Source organism: Psammomys obesus, unplaced genomic scaffold, assembly GCF_907164565.1.
Source record: "Psammomys obesus unplaced genomic scaffold, mPsaObe1.curated_primary_1811, whole genome shotgun sequence".
In the NCBI taxonomy this organism is placed as follows: Eukaryota; Metazoa; Chordata; class Mammalia; order Rodentia; family Muridae; genus Psammomys; species Psammomys obesus.
The window spans coordinates 17,365,305-17,388,162 of NW_026596256.1; the positions used below are offsets into that span (position 1 = coordinate 17,365,305).

Here is a 22,858-nt window from a genome sequence, read left to right on the forward strand (position 1 = left end):
ATATAAAATAACCATATAAAAAATTTCAGAATATTGCTGAAAAAATTTTAAAGAAAATCTGAATAGACAAAACACCATATTCATAAGCTGGAAATATATCGCTTTAAAATTATTTGCCTGCAGGTTTTACATCTAATGAAATCATAATATATAAAACAACATGGAAGGAGGCCAGCCATGGTGGCATGCACCTGTAACCCCAGCGATTCGGAGGCTGTGACTGGAGACTAATGAGTATAGTTAAGTGTGTACTACTTATCAAGACTGTCTCAAAAAAAATGCTTTTAATGCTTTGGAAGACTATCACAGGAATCAGCAAGCTGGTCTCAGACTTTACAATGGGCTGTAGTAGTCAAAGCAATTCTGTAGGGCAGGGATGTAGCTCAGATAGTTGAAGGCTTAGTGCTAGCATGTGCAAGGCCCCAAGTTCTATTCCAATACAAGTTTAAAAACAACACAAAACGTTAAAAGAAGGACAGCATTAGAAGATGTGTATTACTTGACTCCAGGATTTACTAAAAAGCCAAAGTAATCAAGACAGCACAGGAAAGCAACTCACAGAACAGAATAAAGAATCCATTGTCTTAGTTGGGGTTTCCAATGTTGTGATTATAGAGACAAGGGTGACACCCTAAAGGGTAACAGCCATGGGGCAGAGTTTGGACCCAGGGGTGTCCCCAAGGAGATCATAACTTGTTAGAGATGCCCGGGATCAGTAGACGGATCATGGGGTGCCCAAAATGGCATAGGGAGGCTGCCTGATGCACCAACACAATTTTGTAGGAGCAGGAAGCTCGTAGAGAGGCATACCAAGAGAGATGAAGAGAGATGAGTGGTTAGAGCAGGTGGCGGAGAAGCACTGAAGAGGCAGGCTCTAGAATGTGGAATCCAATATGGTGGGTTGCAGAAGACAGCAGACACGAATGATCTGTGTCTTAAAGGAGGGGTAGGCAAATCAGAAGTTCAGTTAGGAGAGGGTGGGCCCTGGGAGTGGCATGGGGGCACACTTGTGTCCTTCTCAGATTTCAGCACCTGATGTATGTGAGCGGGCACTGTGAGGAAGCCACCATCAAGGCAGTGCCATAGTCAGGGGGGTATTGTAGATGAGAGAGATTAGCCAGAGCCATCTGGGGGAGTCTGCCATAGCTACCTCTCAGGGACAGACAGAAGACCAGAGACAAAAGGCAAGGAGAGGCAATTGCCAGGGCTATAAGAGCAGAGAAGATAGCAAAAATGGTTGGGAGAGTCCTGCCAGTTATAAGGGGTCATGTTGCAGAGGGAGGAGGGCAGGTTAGCTGGGACATCCTGGGAACTAGCATTGACCTCTGATCTGTTGGGGACTTGTGTGAGCTCACAGAGAACTAGATGCCCCTTGTGGAAGTTAGAGGGCTGTGAGAGCCAATAAAAAAGTAATAACTTTCCTTGTAAACAGAAACCCACTTTACAAGGTTTCTGAGTTTTTATTGGGCCGGAGTCCAGCCTGAGCTGAGCCATGAAATCTTGGGGGATTGGAACTTGGCAGTAATAAAACACCATGACCAAAAGCAATTTGGAGAGGAAAGGTTTGTTTGTTTGTTTGTTGGCCTTCTGTTTTTGTTTTTTGCTTTTTGCTTGTTTGTTTTCAATCTTTCTACTTTGGGCCATGTTTCTCCACCTTCCTAATGCCGTGACCCTTATACTTAAATGTGTGGTTGATAAACCACCCTACTTCTGCTCTGACCTTCTGACTGCTGGTGGCCTTTGATGATTCGGCCTCTGGAAACTGTGCTACTGAGAGTTCTCCAAGAGTCAAGTGATCAGGATGTGTCAAGGTGGATTCATCGACTGAATGTACTGTTTGCATGCAGAAGGAGCCGGGGTCTAGCTTCCTTTGCAAACCTCCAGGGCTCCCTGGCCACAAAGCAGCTGCCTCCCCTTGGCCATGTGGAAAACAGACTTTGACTGATCTCTTTACCTCTGCCACTCCCCCTTGCTACAGCATCCCCTGATCGAGAAGAGCACTCTTTTTGTCCCTGTAGTAAGTATGTGTTCCAGTAGGGCCTAACCACTAGGCTCCCAGAAAAGTAACTTTGCATATGTGAGGTTTAAAAGTATGTGGTTTGGAGGTTGAAGTTAGTGGGTCAACATTGTCACTGACTAAATCTACCACCTTAGCCTTTCCTCCACTTTGCTACAGCCTGTCTGCTGTCTTGTGACCTTCTTTGTCCTGCGGCTATAAAAGTTCATAAATCTCTTCCATGGCAAAGCACATCACTCGTGGTAACCAGAGCCCACGTTCCTGACCGTGATCATGGAGATGAGAAAGAAAGCCGGTTTCTTATTTACTTCAAAGAGTGGTATTTTCACATTGGTAGCAGTGTCTGTGAGGAGGGACCCTGACACAGGCTTTGAGGGCATAGCAGGGAAAGACACCAGGGGAGAGGCAGGCTGAACCATTGGGTCTTCGGCACACGGCAAGGGAGGGCTTCCTTTAGAGCAGTGTAAGATGATCAAAAATTATTCAAGATTAGATAGCTGAGACCGAGGACCAAGACATTGGAGCTATGTGGTCAACAGAGCTCTGACTTCTCTACATACACACACCTCAAGGTGCTGTTAGTAGGATCATAGAAACACCTGCCGCTTTCTATAAATGTTGGCACATGCCAAGTACTTTGAAGAACTCCTTGAAAATCTGGTCTCACATTAACCTCATGTGAGATGGCCAGGGAGCTGATGGAGTATGAAGGAGTGACAACTGAGAACTGGTCTTTGGCTCCCCACAAATGCAAAGGACTCGCTTTAACACGAACCTAACAAGGTATGACGGCACAAGCCTGTAATCTCAGCCTTTGGGAGGCTGGGTGAGGCAAGAGGGTTGCAAGTTTGAGAAACTGAGTCCTGGCAGATGAAAGGGTACAAAGGATATAAGAATCTGGAAGAAGCTAGCATGGGCTAGTGGTATTAAAGCACCCATCCTTCTCTCCCCTAAAGCTAGCCCTCCTCCTACCCTTCTCTCTGTAGTACTAGCCTACTCGAGGGGCCTCAAGGAAAGGGCTTTACCCCTCCACCCATGCTCATTGCATGCCCCCATGGCAATGGCTGTTCTCTGGCCACTCTGTGTCTGGGAAGTTGATGAGAACACAATAATACCAATACCACGTAAGGGTGAAGCCAAGGTTAAGGAATGGGAAAATGGTCGACGTCTCAGAAAATGACCAATAGCCCAAAGCACAAGTTCAAGTGAGCCAGAAAAACTGTCCTGCCTGAGCTAGCCTCAGAACCCGCATCACTCTGTCCTCCGCTGCTGTCACAGATACCTGAGAGATGCAGAGTTCAAGAAGAAAGGGTACTTCAGCTCGCAGACGAGCAGCTGTACATCACAGGCCAAGTGCACGCGAGAGGAAGACTGCTCCCCTCACAGTGTCCAGGAAGTAGAGGGTGGGGAGGAAAGAACTGTAGCCTCAGTATCTCCTTCAGGGGTGTCATTCTAAGAGATTAACCTCTTCCCATTCAGCCCCACCTCCCAGATGCTCCACTGTCTCCCACTTCCACAGGCTGGAGATGAGACCTTGAACTATGGGCCTTTGGAGACATTTACACCCCAACCCAGACTAGAACCCAAGGCCCCCGAGCCCCCTCTTTTTCACACAGTACGTATGGCAGATTACAGTAACTGCACCTAGCCACTCGTTCCCATATGGGACGAGAATACACTTGTCCATGCTAGAGTGTGGCTCACAATTCATTTTGGTGACAGGAATATACTTCTCTGCCCTCCTGACACTGGGCTTTGCTAGAGAGTGGTTTTGCCCTTCGGATTGGCATGTATGCCACTGTATTTATGTCAAGTCTCAACCCCGAGAAGGCCATCCGGGCTTCACTCAGGCTGTACTCTGTAAACACTCCGCACTCCTCAGAAACCTTGTAAAGTGGGTTTCTGTTTACCAGGGAAAGCCATTACTTTTTTATTGGCTCTCACAGCCCTCTAAATTCCACAAAGGGCATCTAGTTCTCTGTGAGCTCACACAAGTCCCCAACAGATCAGAGGTCAATGCTAGTTCTAGTTCCCAGGATGTCCCAGCTAACCTGCCCTCCTCCCTCTGCAACATGACCCCTTATAACTGGCAGGACTCTCCCAACCATTTTTGCTATCTTCTCTGCTCTTATAGCCCTGGCAATTGCCTCTCCTTGCCTTTTGTCTCTGGTCTTCTGTCTGTCCCTGAGAGGTAGCTATGGCAGACTCCCCCAGATGGCTCTGGCTATTCTCTCTCATCTACAATAAAAACCTTCCCCCTAACCATGGCACTGCCTTGATGGTGGCTTCTTCGCTGTGCCCCCCATCGATGATTTTTTTTTTTTTTTGCTTTCTCTCTGTAAGAATGGCATGTTTCAGATGGGTACTGCCCTTGAATCTGTGCCCTGGTAGGAAAAGACACTTGGCACAGGATACTAGGCAACTGCTGGCAAGAAATGTGAGCTTAAAGACTACATTTACCCTTCTGAGATGTGAGAGTTACTGCAGCGTAATCTCACACAAGCTAAGCAGTGTGCTAGGGTCACAGACTCGGTGCTGGTACATAAGCAAAGCAGACAGAGAGGCTGGTGTGTATGAACACATGAACGGCAGGGCTACCACAGGCTGGACAGGCTCAGCCAAAGGGCAGGTTCTAGAACTAAGCTTTCCTATGGCTGAAGTTTTAAAAGCTGTTTACCAAACTAGCAGAGATTGTGCTTTTTAATTTTTTTTGAACATTTATCTATTTACCAAAGGGTGAGAGGGAGTGTGTGTGCCACAGCACAGATGTGAAAGTAAAAAGACCACTTGTGGGAGCCAGTTCTCTTCATCCACCATGTGGGTTCTAGGGATCAAATTCAGGTGTTGGGATCAATGGCAAGTTCCTTTATCACCTGTGGACTCATCTCACCAGCCCAGAGGTGATTTAATAATAAAACTGACTAATCTTTATCACCCCAAAACCTTAAGGTTATGAAGCATGCAGCTAAAATAGGTGGAATAGTTTGACATTTTTCATAATCATTTTACAGATATTTAGGGGAAAATCGTTACTTTGGAAGGAATAATCACCTCGATGCTGGATCTGGCTTTTCTGAGGCTTGGACAGCTACAGAATAAATTATTTTATTTTAAAAGTTCTCTCTAAAAAAAATTCTTTTGAGCCATGCACACCTTTAACCCCATCAGAGGCAGAGGCAGGTGGATCTCTGTGAGTTCGAGGTCAGCCTGGTCTACAAAGTCCAGGATAGCCAAGGCTACACAGAGAAACTCTGTTTCGGGGAAAAAAAAAATCTTTTGATCTCTTAACATCCCAAACGTCTCCAAAACTGATAAAATACATTCATATAGGTATAGATGACATAGATATAGATTTAGATATGGATATATCGCTACCTCCATGTGGATACGGGACACAGACTGATGACGAGGGAGATGATCACAGGCTCCTTATAGGGTCACACATCACAGCAGTTCCCACGCAGAATCATGGATTTCCTATCATGGAGCTGACTGCAGCGCTTATGGTTATGTTTTCTGAGGGAAGTTTGAACCTTTTTTTTCTTTTTTTAAATTTTTATTAATTACAGTTTATCCACTCTGTGTCCCCCCTGTACCTCCCTCTCTCCTCCCCTCCCAACCCCACCCTTCCTCTTCCCCATCCTTGTCCCTCTCCCAGTCCACTGAAAAGGGAGGTTCTCCTTCCCTTCCCTCTGACCCTAGTCTATCAGGTCTCATCAGGAGTGGTGCATTGTCTTCCTCTGTGTCCTGGTAAGGCTGCTCCCTCCTCAGAGAGAAATGATCAAAAGGCAGGCCAATCAGTTCATGTCAGAGACAATCCCTGTCCCCATTACTATGGAGGCCACTTGGGCACTGAACTGCCATAGGCTACCTCTGTGCAGGGGTTCCAGACCATCTCCATGAGTGGTCCTTGGCCGGAGTATCAGTTTCAGAAAAGACCCCTGTGCCCAGACTTTTAGATCTGTCGCTGTCTTTGTGGAGCTCCTGTCCTCTCCAGGTCTTACTATCTCCCACTTCTTTCTTATTATTCCCTGTACTCTGCCCAAAGTTTGGCTATGAGTCTCAACATCTGCCTCGATACCCTGCAGGGTAGAACCTTTCAGAGGCCCTCTGTGGTAGGCTCCTGGCCTGTTTGCTGTTTTCTCCCCCCTCTTATGTCCATCCTCTTTGCCTGTCTGAATGGGGATTGAGCATCTTAGCCAGAGTCCTCCTTCCTGATTAGCTTCTTTAGGTGTATATATTTTAGTATGTTTTTCCTATATTATATGTCTAGTATCCACTATGAGTGAGTATATACCCTGTGTGTCTTTCTGCTTCTGGGATACCTCACTCAGGATGATCTTTTCTAGTTCCTATCATTTACCTGCAAATTTTATGATTTCTTTGTTTTTTATCACTGAGTAATATTCCATTGTGTAGATGTACCACAATTTCTGTATCCATTCCTCAACTGAGGACATCTGGGCTGTTCCCAACTTCTGGCTTTTACAAATAATAGGGCTGGAGAGATGGCTCAGCCATTAAAGGCTAGGCTCACAACCAAAAATATAAGTTTGAACTCTAAGAGATAATAAGAAAGCTGTCACCTGCTCTTAATCAACTCTAAGAGAAAGTTGCATAATCCCTGGAATCTGGGGAGGGGGAATCCCCATTCCTCTCTTAGTAACAGGTCTGCAAGGAAGTACCAGCCCTGGGAAAGGACAGGAGACTTAGATCAGACTCCAAGGCAGACTCGGGTCTCCATGGTCAGCTAATAACGACACAAGTGGCTTTTCTTCTCTTTTAAAATCCTTTATTCACAAATTGATTACTCAGTAGAAAATACACACTGGGTGGGTTCACAATGCAACATGAATCTTCCACCTTCCTTTTCCAGCTTAAATACTGCAATAATAGTATACTCTATGCCACCTGAGCCTTTTGTGCCTTTAGGAAAGGGACTGTTTGGAATTCTGTATTAGTCTCAAGTTCTGTGGGGGGAAAATGAGGCAGACGAAGTGACATCTAGAAACACTGACTACATTTTTAAAAAACTGTACATAATTTGACTTTTCTTGCTTTAATTCTCCATATGTCTACAGGAAAGTATGCAATGAAGTTCAACAGATTACTGTTAGTAAAAACCTATGATGTCACATTAATGGTACTTTCAGAGTTAAACTGATCAGTGGAGTAAGTAAAGCAAAGTTCAAATGTGAAAAGTGATTCACTATATAATACTGAAACCACCATAACCTTTAAACTTGGGAAATTGAAATAACACTAAATAATATTTGATAACTCCCAAACACCACATCGTCAAGTATCCTGTGACGGAAAGCAATATAAATGAAATTTTCTTCAGAATAACTTCAGTGAAGCTTTTTACAAGAAATATATATGTTAATAATAACTGCCTAAGATGCACACTGAACCATTATGTGACTAGACTATCTAATAATTACAACCCCGCACTGTTTTGCTGCTGTGGGCTAGTTAGCTTTTCTTTCAGGAAAATCTTAAGACATTCTAATCTAACACCCAGGTCACCCAGACTGTTTGTTCCTTTGATTTTATTAGAAAAACCATTTGTTTAACTTTGCTTTATGTTTAACTTCTCTATCACCTTCAAAGGATCCGGGTTAAATTTTATTAAAACAAATCACTAGTCAGCTTAGGCCTTGGAGCTCCAGGAGTTTCGGTTCAGGCAAGCCAGCACACCAAACTTCCAGAGTTCTCCACAGCCCTCACTCTGACCCTTTCTACAGAGCGTCCCCTCCCCTGGATGTATGGAGCACGGGCTTAATAATGGCAGGTGGTGTTCCTCAGCATCACCTGCCAAAATGTGATGATCTCCTTGGAAGAAAAGCCGTGGGCTGCAATCACGCGTCTGAGCTGACACACATCCAGGTGTATTCTGTACAGAAAGAAAAGGTTGGTGTCTTCTGGAATATGAATGTCCACTTTTAACAAGTTCAGACAGATCCCAACATAAACATCTTCAAACTTGATAGGCTTCACGTGACTCATCATTTCATAGATCCTCGGCACTAGATCACTGGACATAATGTAACCCAGCCCACTACAGTAGGGGGGGAACACCTTGAAAGGGTACTCCTTGTAGGAAATATGGTTTTTCTGGAAAAATCCTCTATAGGAATAGTTATCAATTAGAGGATAACCCGTGAAAAACTTCTCCGTGTGGTTTACATTTAAAAGATACTTGACTAAATTGCCAGTGTTTATGAAAACATCAGTGTCTGTTTTCATGACATACTTGGCATTGGGGCAAAATTCAATGACCCACCTGAAGGCCATGATGGTTTTCAAGGTCAAGTTATTATATGTGTCTAAAAAATCTTGCCGTATAATATCGCCATAGAGAAGGTGTTCGTCCTCTAAGGACAGTGCCAACATTTTCTCTTCCATTTCGGGCTGCTGGCCCAATAGGAAAAAGGTAAGAACCTCATATCCCCACCAGGACTTTTTTTCACCCCAAGTAACTCTAATGGCTTGTCTGGCCTTCACATCGGAGGGGCGCGAGGTCACGAGGATGACCAGGAACGGGTTCTGATGAGAGCAGTTGGAATGCTCTCGGAGTGTGAAGCGGAAGTCCTGTCTGTAAATGGGCTCGTACTCGTAGAAGTACATCCAGTTCACACGCTCGATCACGTTGTAGTGGGGAAGGCTGAGGTACCACATCAGCAGGAAGCTCAGCAGAGACAGCAGCAGGAGGCTCCATTTGAGGGACCTCAGGGACATCCTATTGGGAAGGGCAGTCAAGACAGCCGGGGCCATCCACAGCAGCCGAGGAGTACGCAAGGCACAGCTTCTACAAGATGGAGCAAAGCTTGGGTGAGCGTCCTCCACCCCAACACACACATCAGTTGACGTCAGCTCGTCAAGAAACAACAGGAAAAGAAAGCTCCCACGCAAAGGTAGACGGCCTGACCGAAGCCTGCCTGACTGCATTAACCCCCACAAATGAGCCACCATCCAGAGGCGCACACAGACACCGAGGTTAAAACAGACCCAAGAGCCAGGCGTGGTGGCTCATGCCTGTGATCCCAGCACTTGGGAGGCAGAGGCAGGCTGATCTCTGTGAGTTCAAGGCTAGCCTGGTCTACAAAGTGAGTCCAGAATAGTTAAGCCTACATAGAGAAACCCTGTCTTGAAAACAACAACAACAACAACAACAAAAGCAGACCCAGGAATCATTTTCAAACAACACCTATCATTCCACACAAATAACTGTAATCCCAGCTACTTGGGAAGATGCGGCAAGAAGGTTACAAGTTCAAGGCCAGCCTAAGTGACTTAGAGAGTCCCTGTCTCAAAATTAAAAGTAAAAAGAAAGATGGAAGCTAAAAATATTCCAAAAACACATAAGAACATGAAATATTTGTCTTTCTGTGCTTGGCTCTTTTTACTCCATTTATGTTGCTTCAAGTGCCAGAATTCTAACCTTTCACAGCTGAATAATACTCCATCTTGTGGACTACCACATTGTTTTTACCCAACACTGGAGTCTCCAGTGACTCCATATCTTGGCTACTATACTTACTTATTAGTAAGCAGGTCTCACTTGTCTTTTGAAGGATTTCTAGACTGTGTCCAACTCAAGCAACACCACTGCTACAAATTTATCCTAAAAAAGAAAAAATCAGACAACTGTGGAGGTCCTTCATAATACAAAAAAACACGACTTAAAAGTCCATCATTAGGAAACCTTTGAAGTGAAATTACAGCTGTCAGCCAACAGGAAATCTTCACTCCTTACTTGCAGTTTGGCTTCCCAAACTTCGCTCACGTCACTGACTAAAATGCGGAGCGGTGTCCATGATGTCCGCTTCCTTCGGAAAGGTGAATGGCAACCACCTACTGTTCTATACGCACTTTGCAGAGCAAGGTATCCGAAAGGATGTGTTCCACCAAGGCAATGGTCCGTATCGTCGGATGTACGTGCATTGCTGTGGATTTCCTGTGTTGTCTTCGTAAATAAAAACAAACCCCGAAAACCTGGAATTTGGGCCTCTATGGCGCTGCAATCCACTAAGTACAGGCAGAAGCCAGAGTGACACCCTGCCCTGGCTTTCCCCCAGGGGTGTGGCCACATAGAACTCATGGCATTTCTCTCAGGTAACAGTCTCTGTTATTTCAGTGTGTGTCATTTCAACCAGGGACCGCTGTGAGAAGCCCATTTGGATACACACAACCTGCAGTGTGGATATCAAGCACTCACCATCCTCCACACCTTGCCGACTCGGGGTTTACTCTACCTAGTTTATACGTGGATTTTAGAGACGTCACAAGGAACACAAGGAATATTTTCAAAAGTTCCAGGGGTCACAGAGATCCACCTGCATCTGCCTCTCACACAGACAAGTACACACACACACACACACACACACACACACACACACACACACACTGAAATACCAGGTAAACATACACAGTGGTGGGCTGGGGTGATGACGCAGTTGGTTAAATGCTTGCCATGCAAGACCCACGTTGAGATTTCCAGCGCTCACATAAATGCCAGGCACGGTGACACGTGTCTGTGACCACACTGGGGCGGGAGTGGCTAGGTAAAGACAAGTGGGTCCCTGGAGCTTGCAGCCACCGGGTCTAACCAAATCGGTGAGCTCTAAGTTCAGTGCGAGAGCCCGTCTCAAAAGATGTGGACAGAAACTGCGGGAAAGCCCTGATGCTGACCTCTAGTCTCCACGCTTGCATGTACACACAAACACACACGCCTGCCTTCAAAAACATTACAAATGAAAAACTCTACAGACTTTGTTCAGCAGGAATAAGGATAACCATAGTACCCTGCTTTAAAACATGAGTGTGTGTATGTGAGTGTGAGTGTATACATATGGATATATATGAGTGGATCCACACACACACATGGATGGGACAAGTGACACAGCACTTTGGCAGAGGACCCAGGTTTGGTTCCCACTACCCCCATGTGGCTCACAACCATCTCTAACTCCAGCTCAGACCACTTGATGTCCTCTTCTGGTCTCCGCGCACAGACTGTGCCCGTGTTGGTGTACACTTTCATACTTGCAAGCAAACACTTAACGTACCTACGATAAAAACACTGAATACATTTACAATAGAAGTTGTACACACACCCCTTCAGTGAGACAAATAAAATAAACCTTGAGCACAAGCAGTAGAAGAATAGATATAGAACCTTCTGAGTTGAATGACAGAAAAAAAAAAAAAGCAAGCAAGGCAAGCCACCTGTTAAAGGGAGGATGACACAGACAGGGAACACAGAGAAAACATGCGGCAAATGGAAAACACAAAAGACCATCAGCGGTGACCATCAGCATACATCAGAATGGGATGCTGGCTCACCTTAACCACAGGGCTTTCACGGCTTAGCCTAGATTTCTGCCGTATGTTACTTACAGGGCTCACACCTAAAACAAAACACAAAATGTTTAAAAATTAAGAAACAGGAATGCATGTACCAGGAAAATGCCAATCAACCAACTAGGACCATAGTCTATAGCTAACCATTCATGCCATATACTTTAAGTGAGCAGCATTTAAGAGAAACAAAGAATATTTTGTTGCTAATTGCTATTTGAAAGATCTCTTTATCCACTGTGTGTGTGTGTGTGTGTGTGTGTGTGTGTGTGTGCATGTGTGGATATGATTGCATGCATGTGGGTAAGTGTGTGAAGGCCAGAGTTCAAGAAAAAGCACCATAACTTAAAAATCGTAAAGCAACATCACAAAAATAAGCATCAGTGTGGGGAGCCAGGCCCACCCAAGACTTTCTCCGAGGTCCTGATGAGAGGGAAAGGGAACCTGAGTTCTGTGTCCTTGTGCAGGACGTGGCAAGGCTGATCTAGGGCTGGAGCTCGTGCCTCTGAAGAAGTCAAGGTTGCAGCTTCTGGGAACCCAGCTCTTCCCCAGAGCTGTGGCTATCAGTCCTTGGAGAGCTGTCTCAAGTATTCACATTCTCTCTGCCAGCGCTGTCTACCTCAGCTCTCTGCGGACCTTGCCATTGCTCCTCCTGCAGATAGTATGTATGATATAAGATGCTGTGCTTCTTAATAAACTTGCTTGGGCCAGGTGTGGTGGCACAGCCTTCAATCCCAGCACTCCTGAGGCACAGGCACATGGATCTCTGAGTCTGAGGCTAGCCTCATCTACAGACTGAGTTCCAGGACTGCCCAGGGGTACACAGAGAAGCACTAACTTGAAAAACAAAAGAAAAAAAAAAACCAACAAAACTTGTTTGGAATAAGTCATCAGCTTATACAAGGCCTCCTGTTCCTGGTTTTCGTTTATTTCTCCATTTCTCTATGTCTCGTCCTTGTTCCTCCTGCTCAACATCTCACCATTTGGGACCCTTATTCCTGCTGGTTCAGGACATTACACTATAGGGAGCAAAGCCTGAAACATATTTATAAATCCAAGCCTGCGGCACCGAGCTTCCCGAGTGCTAGGGTGACAAGTATGTATCGCCACTCTGGTCTTCAAGATTGTCCCTGTATCGCTCTAAATACTATGATCTCGACAGTTTGTCTCCACCAAAACCCACCTTGGGGTTTGGTCCCCAGTGTAATGGGGCCTAAGAGGAATTAATATGGTTCCTAATGAAATGAGCTGGTCATCTCTGCACAGCTCTTACAAAGCGGGCCTGGCAGCTCCCCTCGGCCCCTCTGCCCACGTGCTCCTGTACCCAGCCCGTGTCCTTCCACTTTGTGTGGGACAGCATACAGCCCCTCAAGAAGCGCGCACATACTGACACCAGGCCCTCTGCTTTCTAGACCCGCGAGCTAAACACCGCCTAGCCGCGGACTTGTTCTAGCAACAGAAAACAGCCAATGGCACTAAGAGGCATTTCCGGCAATGGAAATTAAGGATGAGGGTTGCAGGTCAGGCCAGTGATCTTTTTGAAATCTTAAAATTACGTTTGTTTCTTCTGTTTATACACGCATGCTTGGGAATTACAGAACAACTTCCAGCAGCTGGTGGAGAAGTGGGTCCTGGGGACTGAGCTCACGTCATCAGGCTTGGTGACAAATGCCTTTACACACTGAGCTACCCACCGGCCCAGGAATCTTTTGCTTTTTTTTTTTTTTTTTTTTTTTGAGAATGTGAGTACTGTGTTTACATCATTTCCACCCCTCTCTCTCCCCTCCACTGCCCCCATGTGCTTCTCGCTCCCTCCCAAACTGACCTCTTTTATTATATATGTGTATAGTGGTATACGTATACATACACACATGTATGTTTGTTAAGTCTATTTAAGTGTTGCTTGTTTGTATATGTATGTGACTGGATAATCTCTCAGGTGGCTTGTCCCTGGAGAAGACTGATTCTCTTAGCAGCAATTAATCTATAGCTCCTCATATAGCGGTGGGGCCTATATGAGGCCTATGTTGGCATGTTAGCTGGTGTTGGCAGTATTTGGGAGATAGAAGCAGGAGGGCTAAGAGTTTGAGACAATCCTCAGGTACATAGTGAATACAAGGCCTTGAATTAGACTGGGCCTGGACCTTGAATTAGACTGGGGTGAAACCCTGTCTAAACAATTCTCCCCTTGAAAATAAAACCAAAAAACAGCCCTCCCCCTAAAGGAAGATATGTCTGTACTTCTGTATTAAACACGCACAGATTTATTTTCTGTCATTATTCCCTAAGAAATATTGATAAAAAGCTACTTATCTATATTTTAGAATACTGCATTGTTTTTTAATTTAGAGAATACACACACTGTATGCAAATATTACCCACCGTACATAAGAATTTGAGTGTGATATTACCTTGGAGCCCACAGGAGTCCAAGATCATCCTTTGCACGGTGAGCAACCACTCTACTTGTCTATAAGACTGTATCAAACATGCATTAAAAAGAAAAAAAAGACAAACCTGACACTAGATTACATATTGTGCTGGCTTTATGTCAACTTGAACCAAGCTGTAGTCATCTCAGAGGGAATAACCTCAATTGAGAAACCACCCACTTAAGACTGGGCTGTGGGTAAGCTGGTAGGGCATTTTCCAAATTTGTGACTCATGTGAGAAGACCCAGCTCATTGTGGGTGGCACCACCTCGGCCTGGTGGCCCTGCATGCTCTAAGAACGCAGGTTAAACAAGCCGAAAAGCAGCACTTCTCTATGATATCAGCTCCTGTCTCCAGGGCTGGGTTTGAGTTCCTACTTCCCTCAGTGAACTGTGATTCAGTATTTGGACACCAAATGAACACACCCTTTCCTCCTCAAGTCACTTTTGGTCCTGCTGTTTCATCACAGAAATAGTTTCACTACTTGGCAATCCTTAAACACCCAATACAAGCTACATTCTTTACCTACAACACAGTTCTAGTAACTACAAAAATGTAACATGAAAAACAGATTTGAAAAAAATCTCCCTAGGGGATGGAGACACAGCTCAGTAGTAAAAAGCTTGCCTTGCACAGGAACTCCACAAGGAGAGCAACAGAACCAAAAAATCTGAGCACAGGGGTCTTTTCTGAGACTGATACTCCAACCAAGGACTGTGCATGGAGATAACCTAGAACCCCTGCACAGATGTAGCCCATGGCAGTTCAGTGTCCAAGTGGGTTCCATAGTAATGGAAACAGGGACTGTCTCTGATATGAACTGATTGGCCTGCTCTTTGATCACCTCCCCCTGAGGGGAGAGCAGCCTAACCAGGCCACAGAAGGAAGACAATGCAGCCACTCCTGATGAGAATTAACAGACTAGGATCAGAAGGAAGGAAAAGAAGACCTCCCCTATCAGTGGACTTGGGGAAGGGCATGTGTGCAGAGTGGGGAGGAAGGGAGGAATTGGGACAGGAGAAGGGAGGGAACCATAGGGGAGATACAAACTGAATAAAGTGTAATTAATAAAGAATTTTTTTAAAAAAAAGCTTGCCTGGCATGTATGATTGCTGGGCTCAACTTCCAGCAAAACACACACATACAGACACACTTTTAGGAACTCAAAATCCTTACACATACACCCCACAAACTTAAGAGTCTCAGTCACATTGTAAATTTTTTTTTTTAATCCATAACTGAGGACTTCAACAATTTAGTAATTCACCAACTCTTAATCTGAAAAATATTTCCTGGTGTGGGGATAACAATTAGTTTTTTTCTTTCCTGTTTTAAAGAATGATGTGTTGCTTAAGGTAAACAAATAACTCTAAATGATAAGGAAATAGTCTTCTTTATGGAAAAATTGAAGTTATAAATATAGTTGAAATGACCTAATTACAAAACTACCATCTTGCAACATCTCACAAAATTGATTCAAGTGCTGATTATTAAACAATATTTGATCATCAGAGGAAAGGCTGACTGGGGGAGCGGGCATGTGGTGCCAAAGATTATCACAAAAGTTTCTTTTTGGTGCAAGTGCTAAAGTCATATAAAGCTTGTGGTGGGCAGTGAGGGTGAAGACGTCATGGCTTTAACCGGACTGTCTGTGGTAACCCTATAAGTGACAGGAAAGCACCTTATGGTCTCTTTATGAGCGAAGGTGTTCAGTGTTATTTCTGACGCAGCCTGGCCAAAATTCTGTAACAGTAGTCTGATGGGTGTTACAAGAACTCAGATGACAGGACAAGCTAAGGAACACCACATGGAAACAATCATGCAATGGTGAGTCTATGAGACAACCAGCATGGTCTCAGAGTGCGGAGAGAGAGAGTAAGGACACAGAATTGTGATGTGTGGTTCTGGTTTGGGACCGGGAAAAATCTGAAGGCAATCTAGGCATGAGGTTATCAAGGGGTCTAATTCTTTTAAAGCATGATAATATCAAGTAGGGCAAAAGGAAATGTCCTTCAATGAGGACAATGTACTAACAGCCATGTGACAGGATATTACTCAGCTATAAAGTGGAGTGTTACTACAAACATTAGCTGACAGAGTTCTTGACATGCATGAAACTAAAAAATGCTAACTAAAAGAAGCCAGACACTAAAGGCCACATACTCTATTACTGCATTGCATGTCTTAGTTAGGGTTTCTATTGCTGCAATGAAAAGCAGGACCAAAGAGCAAGTTGGAGAAAAGGATTTATTTGGCCTATAATTCCATATTGCTTTTCATCTTGAAAGGAAGTCAGCACAGGAATGCAAACAGGACAGGATCCTGGAGACAGAAGCTGATGCAGAGGCCAGGAGGGGTGGTGCTTACTGGCTTGATTCCTCTGGCTTGCTTGGCCTGCTCTCCTACAGAACCCAGGACCACCAGCCGAAGAATGGAAACATCCACAATGGTCCCTTCCTCCATCAATAGCTAATTAAGAAAATTACAGCCATATCTCATGAAGGCATTTTCTCTGTTAAGGTAACCTCCATTGAGATAAGACTAGCCAGCACAGTAACAGCTGGGTATGTAGCCAGACACTAACACGAAAAGGGCCTGAGGGAATAGAGGGATGATGACAGTGATTTAGAATTTGATAGTGGAAATGGTTCCGAGGCATTAAATTTAGCAATATCACTGCGCTGTCACCTGAAATAACTTACGACTGTATAAAGTACCTGCCAGTAAGGGGGTGAAAGTAAGACTTTCTAATGTCACTTAAATGCCCTCACTTATTTTCTATAGATATAAGCATATCATTTGTCTGTTTTTTACACAGGGTCTCACTATGTAGCTCTAGCTCTCCTGGAACTCAGTATGTAAGCCAGGCTGGCCATGGACTCAGAAATCCACCTGCCTCTGCTTCCCAAGTGCTGAGAATAGAAGCATAAGCCACTCTGCCTGGGTATGATTTTATAGATGTATACAATGTACTGTGATCATACTCACTCCCTATGACCCCGTTTCCTCTCTCACTCTTGCTGACCCCCTCTTCTTCCACCTACTTCTTTTTAACCCACTGAGTTAATCAGGGCCACTTTATGAACATGGATAGGGTGTCATTTACTGGAGTGTGGGCAGCTTACCAGAGGCTACGCCATCGAAGAAAATGACACCTGTAACTGCTCCCCTTCCTGCAATAAGCTTAAATGCCAAAAGCTCCTCCTAGAAGGTAAGGCTTCATGAGACCCTCCTCCATCCATGACACAATGATGAAGGGCCTCATCTTGTGCAAGTGTCTACCGTGTATGTTTGTGATTAGAGGGGCCATGTCTCTTATTCCTGGCCTTCAGCTCTTACAATCTGTCTTCTTCCATGATGCATACCAGTGTCTCAATCACCACCTCACAGAAGGACTTGGCCTCTCAGTTTCAGAGCCAAAAAATGTCCACCCTGTCCCACTTTCTGCTCACCCCCAGCTGCAGCTCCCTCTGATCCAGACATTTGTATGATACTGTGATCAGACTCAGTCCTCCCCCAAATAAATGAGAAGCATCATACAAGCATTCTATTTAGGACACTCTAAAAGAGGAGCCACCCAGACTCTCTTGCAATTGAAGAGAGTAACACCAACAGTTTGAAACAGTCCTAGAAGAACCAGGACAGAAACACCTAGAAGTAATTCACATCTTCAGAGATTTCAACAGCATTCTCTAGGAATATACGAAATGTTTATCAAGTTATCTAAACAAAGCACCTATTCTAGTGTCTCTAGCAAGGAATATGAAGTAAATGCAAATTAGTTCAATCACTTTGATGTGATTCAATAAAGCTGAAAGTTTATTTTCCCTGTGACACAAGTACACTCTAGTAGAACACTTATAATAATGTGTACCAAGAAATGTGAAAATGGGGTCCGAGTCTTCACGACTGAGGGCTCTGCCCCAAAAATCCATAAGACAGCTCGAAACACCATTCTGTGTGGGGCCAACTCCAAAACGGGAGCCACCCAACACCCTCTTGTAGTTGAAGAGAGGAACACCAATGGTATGACATTCACAAGAAGCTGCTCCAGGGGCCAAATGGAGCAGACACTGCATTTCCATCCACACAAGGCTGAAAACAGACAAACTGGAGTGCTGGGACACAGACTGCTGGAGCCTTAGGGGACAGAACGGGTGGAGAGGGGCTAAGCGTGCTCTGGTACCCTGCTCGAGCACTGCTTTTCCATCTGTGTGGAGCTATATGAGGGTCCTGTCTGTTCTTTCCTCTTAGGACTGTGTACTTCTGTCAAAGTCACAGTCGGGACCCGGCTGATCATTCTGTCTGCTTGTCACTGTTTCAGTCAGTGTAAGAGATGTCTCCATAAAGCAGCTGGCTTAGGCCCACCAGGCTCATACCTGGCCTGAAAAAAACTCAAATAGAATTCTGCATGTCCCTCTGGTATCTGCTCCCTTACCACTGTCTCCCACCCTTCAGAAAGAAGGGTACCAGCACCCCAGGAGTAAGCCAAAGAATCCAGTAAGGAGGAGGAGGCATTAGGACTCCAACAGTATAGCAAAGCCTAAGGGACCACCAGAAACTCCACAAGTAGGATAAAGCCAACATTGGCTACCAGAAATCCCACAAATAGGGAAAAGCCTGAGGGCCACCAAGAACCCTAACAGAATATAGGGAACAGGAAGTTGGGGAGACACAGCTACATATAGCCATGGCCCAAGCATCTCTGAGAGGACAGAGATCCTAAAAAGAAGATAAATACCAGAATAGGTGGCAGAGCAATGGGTATTTGTAAGATTTCAACCTTTCACTTTTAAAGAAGGTGTAGCTAAGGCACCAGAAACCAAAGACAGGATTTAAACAGCGTTGCTATAGATCTCCTTAAGTTAATCCCGTTATATAGTTTTGAGTTTGGGTCACAAAAGTGATAAGTCACATACTGAAGAAGAGAATAGATGGGCTATTAAAAAATCAAAACAAAACCACCACCACCACCAACAAGAAACCCGCAAAAACCTAAGACAGCCCCAGGATTGTTTTGGCTTGGAGCTGTAACAATTTTTGCTCTGTATTCTTGCTGTCTTAGTTACTGTTCTACTGCTACAAAGAGACACCATGACCAAGACAACTCTTATAAGGGAAAGCATTTAACTGTGGACATGTGTCCAGTTTCAGAAGTTAGTTCAGTACATCATGGTAGAGAGCATGGCAGCAGGCGGGTGTGGTGTTGGTGAAGTAGCTGAGAGCTACATCCTGACTTGGAGGCAGATACACATCACACACATACGCAGAAAGAGAGAGACAGAGACAGAGAAACAAAGAGAGAAAGAAACAGCAGCAGACAGGCAGACAGACAATCATTGGGCCTGGCTTCAGCTTTTGGAATCTCAGAGCCCACCCCCAGTGACGTACCTCCTCCATGAAGGCCACACCCCCTAATCCTCAAATAGTGCTAGTTCCCGGTAACAAGCATTCATGTATATGAGCCTATGGCGGCCACTCTTATTCAAACCACACCCTTACCGCTGAAACTCTGACACTACAGGCACAGCATAGCAGCATCAGATGCAATAATAAAAACATACTCTGCTTGGAAGGAGCACAGGAGAGAACCTGACGCAGATAGGCGCTCTGACTGAGACTAGAAGAGTTTAAATACAGCACCTCCAAATGGTTCGAGTATGGCAAGCCTGAGGAAACAGACTTGGAGGACCTAATGCTGTCTTTACCTGAAATCCTATCAGAATCAAGATCAGCATTTTATCTTTGAGAAATATACCAAGCAGCTTTGTAAACATCTCTCAAAAACAGTAAGATTTGCAAAATACAAAGTACAGTCCTGTCCTTTCTTAAAAAGAAAAAGAAAGTGGTGAAACCATTTGGTTGTGTTTATTTCCTAGGGACTTATTGTGGAAAACTCCCAATATATTAACGACAGTTGTTCCGCTTATCAATCTAGAGGACTGAGGATGACAGGTATCCTAGCTAGGGCTACTACTGCTGAGATAAAACACCGGGACCAAAGAGCACGTTGGGGAGGAAAGGGTTTATTTTGCTTACACTTCCACATCATAGGCTACTGCAAAAGGAAGTCAGGACAGGAACTCAGACAGGGCAGGAACTGGAGGCAGGAGTTGATGGAGGGGCCAGGGAGGGGTGCTGCTTGCTGGCTTGCTCAACCTGCTTTTTTATGGAAGCCAGGACCATCAGCCCAGGAATGGCACCAATCACGGTCATTTGGGCCCACATTAATCACTAATTAAGAAAATGCCATACTGCCTTCAGCTCAATCTTAGGGAGGCATTTTCTCTATTGAGGTTCTACCCACAAACCCCTCTTGACTCTAGCCTGCCTCAAGTTGACATAAAACTATTCAGCAAAAGAGGCCCAACATAATTTTGTATAGCAGGCCAAATTTACAAACAGATTTAAGTTATTTGACCAGTAAAGTACGTTTTACGATTACTATGTACTTTATCAGGTATGATCCAAGGAGAAATCATTTTTTCTGACTTTTTGTTTGGTATTACAGCAATGTCCATCCAGGAAGGGACAGCATATCCATATCAGCAGCGTCTGGAGAAATCTAATCACAGGTTTTAAATGCCTCACTTAGTAAAAAGATAAAACAAGATCAACACGATCTTCTGGTGTTTTCCTAAGGTCAGCTTTTTAAACATTACTGAGAGCTGATCAATACTTAAGAAAACCTTGTTAGCCAGGAGCGGTGGCCCACGATTGTGAATCCCAGCACTCGGGAGGCAGAGGAAGGCTGATCTCTGTGAGTACGAGGCCAGCCTGGTCTAAAAATCAAGTCCAGGACAGCCAGAGCTACACAGGGAAACCCTGTCTCAAAAAAACAAAAAGAAAATCTTGTTGTTGTAAGCAGAATCTGGCATCCATTTTAACTTGATGTAACAGAATACTGAACTTAGGAATTATAATTATCTTAGAATAACAATCCTCTGAAATTATATTAATGGCTTTTTACTAAAGATATATTTTATAACTCATATTAAATAAAGGAAAACGCAGGAACTTACATTGTCTCACAGAACTTAGTTATTATCCCAAACATATTGTAAAAGAACAGTGCTATAAAAAACGTCTTTTCTATAGGCTGCCACCAGCCAGGGTGGCCAAGGTTTTAAGGTCTGTCTTCTGGATTAAAGGTGGTTCCTCCCACGTCACATGATTTAATCAAGAAAAATCCCTCACAGGTGTATCCAATAACTTAGGTTTTAGTTTTTTGTTGCTGTTGCTGTATGTTTGTTTGTTTGTTTCCAAGACAGGGTTTCTCTGTGTAGTCTTGCTTGTCCTGGACTGGCTTTGTAGACCAGGCTGTCCTCAATCTCACAGCAATTCACCTGCCTCTGACTCCTGAGTGCTGGGGAGTAAAGGCGTGTGCCACCTCGCCCCACTAACTTGGGTTTTAGTTAATTCCAAGTGTAGTGAATTTTGACAAGCAAGACTGGCCAGCACAAATATTATCTGTCAATTTAAAGATGTCCCTATATAACTTTGAGCCAAAAACCCTCATAAACACAAGTTACGGGCATGTAACCTTTAGATAATAAACAGCCAAAGTACATAAAATTACAAGATATTTAACTGCCACAATCACATTTAACCACTGAGCACACGAAGGACAGAGGGGAAGTTTTCAGTCCTTTCAGTTATTAAAGAAAGTTTGCAGGAGAGTTAATTTGGGTGAGACAAAAGAACTGTGCCTCTGAGTGGATTTACAATCCAGCCCCCTTTTAAAATAACATGCTATCTTTTGTGACTTGCATGAGAGAAGTACAGCTGCCTGGCTTGGGAACCCAGGGATGGAGGATGGGGTAGGGGGTGGAGTTCAAGAGCAGGGATTACAGCTTTATGGCTCTGGTGTATGGATCCCTAAAGTAGGAAGAGGAAAAGAAACAGATGTGGCTGAGGGTGTTGGTAGGCTGAAAAAAGGAATTTGGAAATGTGAGGACCGAACACAAATTAGCTCTTTTTGTTTGTTTGTTTGTTTGGTTGGTTGGTTGGTTGGTTGTTTTTCTAAACAGGGTTTCTCTGTGTAGCCTTGGCTGTCCTGGACTCACTTTGTAGCCCAGGCTGGCCTTGAACTCAGAAACATCTGCTTGCCTCTGCCTCTGAAGTGCTTTGATTATAGGTGTGGGCCCACAAAGCCCAGCTTAGTTCTTTTAAAATGTAACTAAAGGGGTGAATCCCATAGGAGTGGACACCAAGGAAGGAGGAGCTTGGCAACCTAGAGTATTATGGAGACTAAACCATGGTTTTACGTGAGCCACACAATGGCAGAGAGGGAGAGGAGAGGAGAGGCTGTGGCTGAAGGAGGTGGCAGGTGTGGTGGGCACCTCAGGCAGCCTGGAGGCAAATCTTGCCGAGCAAGCAAGGGGCAGACAGCCTCACAGAAAATGCCAGTGTCAGTAAAGAGAACAGTGGGAAGCTGGTGGAAACCTTGACAGAGAAGCTGTCAGAGAGGAAGAGGGTAGCAGCCAAGGGCTATCAGGTATATGGGAGTGGAGGAGGAAGGAGTCACAACAAAGCCACAGAAAGGGAACCAGAAGGTGAGCATTCTGGGCCAACTGTAACCTCCCTTATCTGAGCAAAGCTGAGTCTGGCTAGAAAAGAGAACACTGTCAGCGACAGCACCGGTTCCCATGACTACATCTGTGCAGGGGTTCTAGGTTATCTCCATGCATGGTCCTTGGTTGGAGAATCAGTTCTTTGATCAACACCTCCCCCCAGGGGGGCCAGCCTTACCATGCCACTGAGGAAGACAATGCAGACAGTCCTAATGAAACCTGATAGGCTAGGGTCAGATAAAAGGGGAGGAGGTCCTCCCCTATCAGTGGACTAGGGGAGGGGCATGGAAAGAGAGGAGGAAGGGAGGGCAAAATTGGGAGGGGATGAGGGAGGTGGCTACAGCTGGGATACAAACTGAATAAATTGTAATAAATTTAAAAGTAAAATAAACAATTAAATATTTACAAAAAAGAAAGAATGACTACAAAAGAAAAGAAAAGAAAAGAAAAGAAAAGAAAAGAAAAGAAAAGAA

The 22,858-nt window shown here is 44.6% G+C and overlaps 1 protein-coding gene across 5 annotated transcripts in view; it reads right to left on the reverse strand.

Moving 5' to 3' along the window:
- Nucleotides 1-6,795: 6,795 nt before the first annotated feature.
- B3galnt1 (beta-1,3-N-acetylgalactosaminyltransferase 1 (globoside blood group)) overlaps nt 6,796-22,858 on the reverse strand; it is a 26,923-nt gene continuing 10,860 nt past the window's right edge. For all 5 annotated transcript variants that reach the window (XM_055596911.1, XM_055596910.1, XM_055596914.1 and 2 more), the window contains exons 3-5: nt 11,366-11,430; nt 9,561-9,644; nt 6,796-8,828 (exon numbers count right to left, since the gene is read on the reverse strand). In XM_055596911.1, coding sequence (XP_055452886.1) covers nt 7,799-8,794 — 996 coding nt within the window. In that variant the 5' untranslated portion in view covers nt 8,795-8,828; nt 9,561-9,644; nt 11,366-11,430 and the 3' untranslated portion in view covers nt 6,796-7,798. The remainder of the gene's footprint in view (nt 8,829-9,560; nt 9,645-11,365; nt 11,431-22,858) is intronic.